The following is a 9,726-nucleotide window of genomic DNA, read 5'->3' as shown; positions in this document are numbered from 1 at the left end:
GCGAACGAAGCCATCTGACCTCTGCAACCTTTGCATAGGAACCTAATTCTTAATTTTATTTATCATGGTAAAAGCTGAACTAGATGAATGTGCCTATTTCTTAAGTCGCCTTATACGATATCAATTGGAAAGGGAATAGTTCTTTCTAAAATACCGAGGTGCGGAAACCACACGACATTGGTACCCAGTTTGGTAGGTACTAAAGGTAATTGTGAATAGATCAGTTAAAAAAGGTACAGTTTTATTAAAAACGATTATTATTCTATAGCTTCTGCATTATCTTGATTAACAAGGACTACAATTTTTATAAAAGACGAACACAGTCTTCAATTCTTATAAGAGACGCAGTCTCACAAAGATTTAAGATAAATATCACAAACTAAATAGAGATACTAATAAATATAGGATAGATTATTTGGTAATGACGCCAACTAGACAATTTAAAAATCGATTTCAAAATGAATCGATTACTATGAAGGAAATTCGAAAATGAGAACCGATGAAAACAAACCTATGTTATGCCAACATTCCGAAAATCACCTGCTACGTTCTGATTGGTTCATTTTTTTGTGCGATTGGCATATGTTATTTTAGGTTGGCAGTTGCTCTGCGATTGTGATTGTGGACTGTCGAACAAAATTGATAAGTTTGTTTTGTCTCCAAAAATCTGGTTACATTTTATAAATTTTACACAGACATGTGATAAGCAATGCATGAAAAAAGTATACATTTACAAAATATCATGTAAATAACGCGCCAGCGCTATGTTAGTTGGGTCGATTGTGGTGTAAAAGTTAGAAGTGTTACATTTGGATTTTCAATCACACGGTTACATGCAAGTGGTTTTTATGAGAACCATCAGTTTTCGCCTTTAAATTGTTACGTGTACGCAGCGGGAATGACAATAATGGCAGTTTCTGTTGGAGAAATTTGCGAGAACACGAAGCTGGCAAGAGAAATGGCTCTAATGGGCAACTACGAATCCGCGTTGGTGTACTATGAAGGGACAGTGCAGATGATCCACAGATTGTTGATAACTATAGCAGATCCTACACGGAAATCCAAATGGCAACTAGTAAGTTGGATATTTCCTATTTTTATTTTAAATTTTCCGTCGTGCGTAGCATGTGGGTCGCCTTGAAAAGTGACTTTACCTTTTCCGATAAAGTGCTAATTAATTTCGCCTTTGATGGGAGGCGGAAGGCCACCTGCTGAGATGAATGAGATCTCAATATTATTATTTGTTTTTGATTGTGCTTTAAATCAGGTGTAAATGAACATAAAGTGGTTAAAATCTCATCTATTACAACAGGTAAGGTATCCCAATTAACTTTTTTAAGATAACATTCCAAAGATACAAATAGATGAAAATTTACATACATACATAAAATCACGCCTTTTTACCGGAGGGGTAGGCAGAGACTACATCTTTCCACTTGCCACGATCTCTGCATACTTCCTTCGCTTCATCCACATTCATAACTCTCTTCATGCAAGCTCAGCGGTTTCGGGTACTCTTGACTTAAACTCTTTACCAGGACTGCCTTATTTTAATCAAGATACATTCGTCTAGGTCTTCCCACTCTGACCTTTCCCTCCACACTCTCCTTGTATATCTGCTTAGTCAACCTGCTTTCATTCATCCTCTCCACATGACCAAACCATCTTAACATACCCTAAATGAAAGTATACCATGAAAATTTACTTTTAAGTCTATACCTGATATGGTAAAGTGGTAAGGTATCCTTCTATGTATACTATTATAATGGAAATCATATTTTTCTTTTACTTTTTGGAAACCTTGATGATAAACACTTCATTGTTATTGATCTGTTCTGATTTTACAGATTTTATTTAAAAAAGTAATGTATTTCAAATGAGTACACTATTTTGAGTCAGGTATAATTTGCAAGTTAAGAAGAAAGCCTTTTCTCATCAGTTACACTATTGAGTCATAACAGTCTACTTTTCTCAGTGTTTGTCATATTGTGAGTAATAGTACAGAGATTACACATAAAATTTCCACTAGTTCCACATTGCCACTTGTAGCTGTTCCATGGGTGACTTTAAATGTGGCTAATTTATTAGTTTACAAACTTGTAGTTCTCAATGGGCTGGCAACTTGTCACCGTTTGAATCCTGATTCCATCACTATCAAATAACTTGCAGAATGTGACCTTTTAATCTTTTCATGACTGTTGGCTCTGTCTACCTTGTAAGGAATAAAACATGTTTATATGTATGTACTTCAAAGTGTAGTTTTTTAACTTAAGTATTTTATTCCACTAACTATTTAACACTCTCCCTGCCATGGGATCCGCCGGCGACCCCCACTAATTCTTGTTCCGCAAGCCAAAGCACTTTTGTAACTTTTTAGTTAGGAGGCCATGGGGTCCGCCGGTAGCCCCCAATTATTTTCTTTCCGCACGCCACGCACAATTTGTATAGTTATTCATTAGCACGCCACCCTTTTATTATGACAGTTAGCCGCCGGCCGCCCCCACGGCCTGTCGTGTGCGTTTTTCCCGCGTTTTTACATCGATCGCGAAACTCGATCTTCTTTTGATAATGTCCGACGACTCAGATTTCGATCCCGACTTTATACCCGAGTCGGACGATAGTGAATTAACTTCGGACGACGATGAATCGACGAGTAACAGTAATGCTAACTCCGATGGTGATACTATGACGCCGCCGAACCGCGGCGCTGGCGCCGGCTCATCTCAACGTCCAGTTCAACGTGCGCAGACGTCGAGTAACGCAAGTTGCTGGTACCCGCCAACTGGAACCCGTCAGCAAGTATTTCCTTTTACTGGCACTCCTGGTGTGAAAAACATCCCCCAATTGTGTGAGACTGAATTGGATTATTTTCTTTTGTTTGTTGACGAAGAGATTATCAACTTGATGGTGACAATGACTAATTGTTATGCAGTAAAGACCAAAATAACTACAACTTTGCGACGTTCGAGTAGACTGAATGACTGGAAAGATTGTGATCAACAAGAAATGAAAAAATTTATTGGCTTATTGATGTGGATGGGCCTGAAAAAGCTGCCTAAAATTGCAGATTACTGGAGTCGTAACCCGCTATATGAAAATAAAGTGGCTGGATCTACTATGAGCCGAAATCGTTTCGAATTGTTACTGCGTTGTTGGCATTTCGAAGATACCTTTTTTGCCGAGACATCACGCACAGATAAGTTGATCAAAATAAGGCGTTTAGTTCAGTTGATCACAACCAAATACCAAAATTTTAAGACTCCTGATGAATACCTGACAGTCGATGAGACCATGGTTGCGTTCCGTGGGCGTATAAAGTTCATGCAATATATACCAGGTAAAAGGCACAAATACGGTATCAAGCTTTTTAAAATATGTGGAGACGACGGTTATACGTTTGATTTAATTGTATACGAAGGCAAAAAGGGTCCTGAGCGCCAACAGAATTTATCCAAAAACGTGGTGATGGAATTGAGCACTAAGTTCTTAGATGCTGGCCGAAGCATCATTACTGATAACTATTATACGAGCGTAGATTTGGCCGAGTCTCTATTACAACATTCCACGCATTTGATAGGCACCGTCAGAAAAAACCGGAAAGGGTTACCCAAGAATGTAGTAGGCGAGAAATTGAAGAAGGGAGAATTGGTTGCGATGGAAAACGAAAAGGGGATTTTGGTATTTAAGTGGAAGGATAAGAGAGAAGTCTTGGCCTTGTCTACTAAACACAAAGTGGGATTTGTCACTGTTACAAGCAAGCGCAACAAAAATAAATGTTCTCTGAAACCTATAGCAATTGCGGACTACAATAAGCACAAATGCTCAATTGACCTTTCTGATCAGATGGGAAGCTACTGCAACCCATCACGACGTAGCATTCGTTGGTTCCAAAAACTCGCAGTAGAATTGATACTGAACACATCTGTCATAAATGCTTTTCTTGTTTACACGGCACATAAAAGAGTGAAATCCAAACGCTACACTATAACAAAATTCAGAGAACAACTAAGCATACAGTTATTGGGTTTATATCAGGAAAGCACCAACGTTGCAGAGAATCGCGAAGCAGTAGAGCATAAGTTTGGGAAAAATCCTATAGCTGACCATCGTAATCGGATCATACGGCGTAAATGTATTCATTGTTACCAACTACTGCGCTTGCAAGGTAAAACAAGTGTTGAAGCCAAAAAGCTAACCAAAAAGACAAACACTGTCTGCCTTTTATGCCCCACTAAACCCAGTGTTTGCGCAGAGTGTTTCGCGACAATACACACGAAAAAGTAATTTTTTGAACATTATTATGTGTTTTTCAAACTTTTTATAATAACTAACACAAATAAATACATAAATACTCTACTTATGCTGTTTTTATTTATAATTTTCTCAGTCTCATAAAAAACATATTATTGATCCTACTGACTTGCTTTTTTTTTTTATTTGTAGTTAAGTTCACGCTGACGCCATAACACATATTGAATTTTCCGTATTAGCCAGCCAGCAGGTACAAAATCTGTTTGAATTTGGGAGGTCAAGGCGGATCCCACGGCGTACTGAAACAATTTTTGTTGGTCCCGCCGGCAGACCCCATGGCTTCCTGGAACCATTTTATCTTGTAATTCTCGGCCTATTTATTGCAAAAACTTGGGGTACGCCGGCGACCCCGTGGCCTCCTGAACTAAAATATCATTATACTTTGCCGGCAGGGAGAGTGTTAAAAATTGTATAAAAAGATTGAAGAATGTGGATGAAGTGACATAAATTGTCTATTCAAAATTAAAGCCAAACAATATCAATCATTGTTACTGTCTTTTACAGCACCTAGTCTTGAAGTGAAAACCAACAAAAATACCTACAATTTTCTTCACTATTATATTAAATGTATCCTTATGCACACAATAAAATAGTAACTGATTCAAATACTTGTAACTCATAAACTTGTTGTACTAAAAAGATATTGCCAAAAAATTGATATATCTATCTAAGATTAAGAGAAGCAAAAATGTGATTTTTTTTAATTCCTGTCCATCTGTCTGTGTGTTTGTACTTGCTTATCACAAAAACTATTGCTCCGATTTGAATGTAATTTTCTCAGATTTGTACGGCTTGGTCCAACTTAAAAACTGGTATACAAAAATATGTCCCCCACCCATCTATGGGGGAAATACAGGGTTCCACTATTTTGTATTGAGATTTTGAGTGAACTTTTAAACACACTGATTTTGCTTTACGGCGAACGAAGTCGCGGGCAACAGTTATTATATGAAACCGAAAATTATAATTAGTTTACTCCACATAATTATACATTTACATAAAAACAGATTACAGATGCAGCCAAATTGAATATTTCCTACTTTTATGAAGTTGGTTAAAATAAATGTGTATTTTTATGCATGATCTACTTAGTTAAAAATAATGATAGGAAGTAGACAGTTAAATAAGTAATACATTTAATGTCACACATCAGTACATGTAACACATTTCAGTGTTATTATGCGTAATTGTATAATGTTTCCTGACTATTATTACCAAATGAAATTACATTATCTACTTACCTACCGTTATTTACTTGAGAACAATGACCACTTGAACAATACATACAAAAAAAATTAGGAGGTACCTATGTGATTTTGGGTATTTTATATACTTACTTCAAGTTCATTATACCTAATTTAGTGTGCATTAGTTAATCAAGGTGTAAGGCAATTCAATTAAGTATGTTAAAAACTTCAAATCTTTTTTGGCTTTGCATGAAGAAAACAGAAATCTGTATTATATCAGAAGAAGAAGCTGGTTACGAAAAACATGGTTACAAAAGCCACAAGTACATTACATCCATTCAATTTCCAAAAAAATCCAAATGGTTACCAAAAATCAGCTACGAAACTAACTGGATTATAGAACATTTTTGTGGGTACCAAACCCTAAGATTTGAAGTCTAGATCTGAGCTACAGCATCATGATTGAGGGCAATCATGATTAATTTGCTTGAGGTCAATGGTACGAGTACTCTCTGAATCATACTGAACCCACACACATTTCTTTCAACTGCACATAACTGTGTGTATATTAATACAATATACATATAAAAAATATATGTAGAGTAACATTCTTATCTTCTGAGTAATAAAGTTGAAAATGACAGCAAAGATTAGAAAACAGAAAATTTTGTGATATCATTAATCTGAGGATTTAGAATATTGTTAGTTGGTGATCATCAAAAAACTATTTTTTAACATAATTTTTACATGGTGCAAAAGAAAAAAGTTACCGGTTTATAGAGTTAGAGGACCTTCATCTCCACCTGCCTTAAAGTAAAACCAAACGCCTTGTTATTTCAAACAAAAAATAATGGTCTTAAATATCAGCTAGCTATGGCCCTTGGACATTCGCTTGGTACCTTTCGATACTCTTAATATTGCCGCCCACACCCTAGCCTTCATATTTCCACCATGGCAAGGCCGTAGGAATATATTGTGCTTTTAAAGGATTATTCAGTCATTCCAATATTAAAAAAAATCTTCAAGTTTGTATGTATGTTTGTTTTGTTACTTTTGAATTAAGAAAGTATTGTCCCATTTTTAGTTTTTAACCCAGTAAAAACTGGAGGAGGTTCTCAGGACAGGAGGACTCTCAATATGACCGTGTTTTTTTTAAACTATACTTTAGCCTTTCCGGAGCTTTGCTCCCATGAGAAATATCTAACACGTAAACTGGATACGTCAATCACCTTATTTTACTATTGAGTATTGGCCTTATAAAAGTTATCTTCAAGTTCTAATTATTACTTGCCATTTACTTTCACTTTATACGAGTTTATATTTCGCAATCGCCACTGATGGAGTTAATTAGAAAATTGAATATTCAATCATGATACAAGGCCCGCCTGGTCTTGGCTCTATAACACAAATTAAATAGAGTATAGACAGACACGTATTTTCAAGCGCCATAGTAGGTAACAATTCGAAAAATTTGATGCATCGTACTGATATAGTTTTACCGCACTTATGTTTTTCTGTGGTTTCTCATGTCAATGATAACCAACGGCAACGCAACCACAAACAACCGTTACCACATTCGGAGGCCGAGGGCTCTACATACATCGCTATTCCCTTGCGATTCCAAAAAGAAATAACTAAAATCTTGAAAGTTCTTATATAAGCTCTTCTTCTGTACCGTCTTTATTTCGTAACAGAGAATGCAATTTATGCTACAAAGGTTCTTTATTGTGTGCAATCATACCGATGGCTTTATAATTTGCTTATTGACGAGAAACGGCGTATTAAATTGTAGTAGATGGGGCCTGAGATGACTTGGAAAGAAATAACCTTGTCTCGGGATATAATCTCGATATTGCAGAGATGTTGCTTCGTGATAAACGATAATGATGCGGCATTTTGTTGTCTCAAAAGAAAATATGATTTCATGTTTCTTGGACAAAGTGTTGGATCACTTGTAGAAAAATCCTTGTTTGAAAATTCGACAAGTTTTGTAAAAACATTTTGGACATATTTATTTTTTAAAGTAGGGACATCGTATTGCTGTTCAAATTATAGATAATCGAAATATGAAACGAGAATATTATCTAATAATAGGAATAACAAACTTATAAAACATTGTTTGCCTATCTTTAATGTTGTATGTCTTAATACAATAATGAACATTCTTTTTTAACAAAAGCATAGTAATATATAATAACAGTTAATTTTTTGCTGCGAATTTCTATTTCGAAATTCTTGAGATCGTGCGGAAATAATTGTCCATATTTACTAAATTTAAATATCTTTTATGCGTTTAATCGATTATAAGCAAATCATAAAAGCGGGTCACTAGACCTGACTCGAATAAAACATCCTGGTTTGTTATAATAATAAAAAAATTCAAGTGAAATACCAACTGATTGGCTAAGTTTACTTCTTATTTAATTATTTTCCGAAGAGGCATTCTCTTGCCCCGCTGTATTATATACGTGCTTTTAAAGTTCTACGAGAACATTATATGCTTTATAATGTTTTTAAGTGATTTACTGCGACCTATCTTTCAGCTTAAGGTTTTAAGGTTTCTCGCTTTAATAAAAATAATAGACTAGAAACCGAAGTCAATTCAAACGTATAACAATACTAATTGCATGTTAGCAACCTAATTCCACATCCAGGCAAAATCATTTGGCCATTTCCGAGTGCCGGGAAATGCTAGCGAAAGTAATTCAAGTACATAAAATTGGAGCATAAGAAACATCTTTAACTTGAGAAGTAGGTACTGACTCCAATTCACACGTGAAAGAGTTTAAGTAAAACATAAACGCACCTTTTACTTTTTCAGAATACTATAATTACATATCCTGAAAGCACTGTGAATCGAAGCCTGTCGAACAGAATTTTCTATGGATAATTCAAATGCTTTGAAATATTTACGAAGATACGAGTAATTATCAACATTAATAGTCTTATTTGGGTTCTCTTGATTCAACAAAATGACACTAATATCCTTACTTAGTAACAAATATTTCATGTTTAATCACCGAAACGATCAATCGATTACCGATAGCTCGATGCGATTAAATCGTTACACTTTTACGGGCAGACAGCGGAGGATGTGTATATGCATGCCATGCATTTACATATTAACACGTAATTTGTCGATAAAAAATGTCTAATCGATCGATTTCATCAATCATTGGCGCATTCGATTTTTATCAATTTTGCGCAAGACTGCTTGTATGCTATGCATCATGTTTATATCTATACTAATATTATAAAGCTGTATTCAATAAAAAGTGATTGTTTCTTTTTAAGTTTGTCTAGAAACACGAGGCAAAGAGTAATAATCTTTATAGTTAGAAAATGGTACTCGGGAATCACGTAATTTTTTGTATTTGCTAATTTCATGTGTCAAGGGACATCTCGCCCACAACTTGCGGCGGGCGCAATGTCAACTTTCCAAAATGTGTGGGTATATTCGCCCGAACCATTTGGAACACGCGTCGAACTGATAACACCCTAATTTTTAATAAGTTCAAGGCTTGTGGCAACAAGAAAGATATAGTCACTGCCTACCTCTGTAAGTTTAAACCATAAACAAACACGCATAACGAGAGAGGAAACTAAGACTTCAAAAGAAAAATGAACGGTTCTATGAATAGTCTTAATTCCCTCCAGCGTAGTCTATTTAGATTGGCCGGAAACCAACAGACTGAAAAGTAAAACAAGACGTTAAAAAAAGTAGTCTATCACGATCGGGCTTAATAGACCAGACGGTTGTCATTGTTAAGAACAAAATATAAAAGTGATCACGATTTTCTGAATACAATTCAAAGTTATTTTTCGTTTAACAACTTTACATTCTACAAGGTGTGTAGCTAACTCATTGATCTTAAATAAAATATAAGAAAACTTACAATTTTGTAATATCACTACTGCTGCTGTTTACTAACGATATAATTGTTGTCTTCAACACTCATAATAATTTATACTTCTTCCTCCTGGCTTCAGTTCCGGTTGCATCCTCACCTCTCTGGAGAGAAACCCGGGGTATGCCTTTGACTCAAAATAATTTATACATATAACAATTTATGAATTCAGTCAGATTGAAATATTAAAAAATAATAATTCGTCTACACTACAACTTAGGAAATTTGTTTTAAAGTAATGTTTCAACCACTGAAACTTCAGATTTATTTTGCTAATTATTTGAATAAGAAATATTCGTTTCACAGTAGTAATAAAGGCT

At 35.3% G+C, this 9,726-nt stretch overlaps 1 protein-coding gene across 1 annotated transcript in view; it reads left to right on the top strand.

Annotated features, from left to right (window-relative positions):
* The first annotated feature begins 613 nt into the window (after positions 1–613).
* Positions 614–9,726, top strand: part of LOC106131703 (katanin p60 ATPase-containing subunit A-like 1) — a 28,300-nt gene continuing 19,187 nt past the window's right edge. The window contains exon 1 of the mRNA XM_013330877.2: positions 614–1,075. Coding sequence (XP_013186331.2) covers positions 899–1,075 — 177 coding nt within the window. The 5' untranslated portion in view covers positions 614–898. The remainder of the gene's footprint in view (positions 1,076–9,726) is intronic.

The sequence above is a fragment of the Amyelois transitella genome, chromosome 20 (assembly GCF_032362555.1).
Source record: "Amyelois transitella isolate CPQ chromosome 20, ilAmyTran1.1, whole genome shotgun sequence".
NCBI lineage: Eukaryota > Metazoa > Arthropoda > Insecta > Lepidoptera > Pyralidae > Amyelois > Amyelois transitella.
Note: the sequence above shows the minus strand (reverse complement) of the source record. Positions and strands in the feature narration are given on the sequence as shown.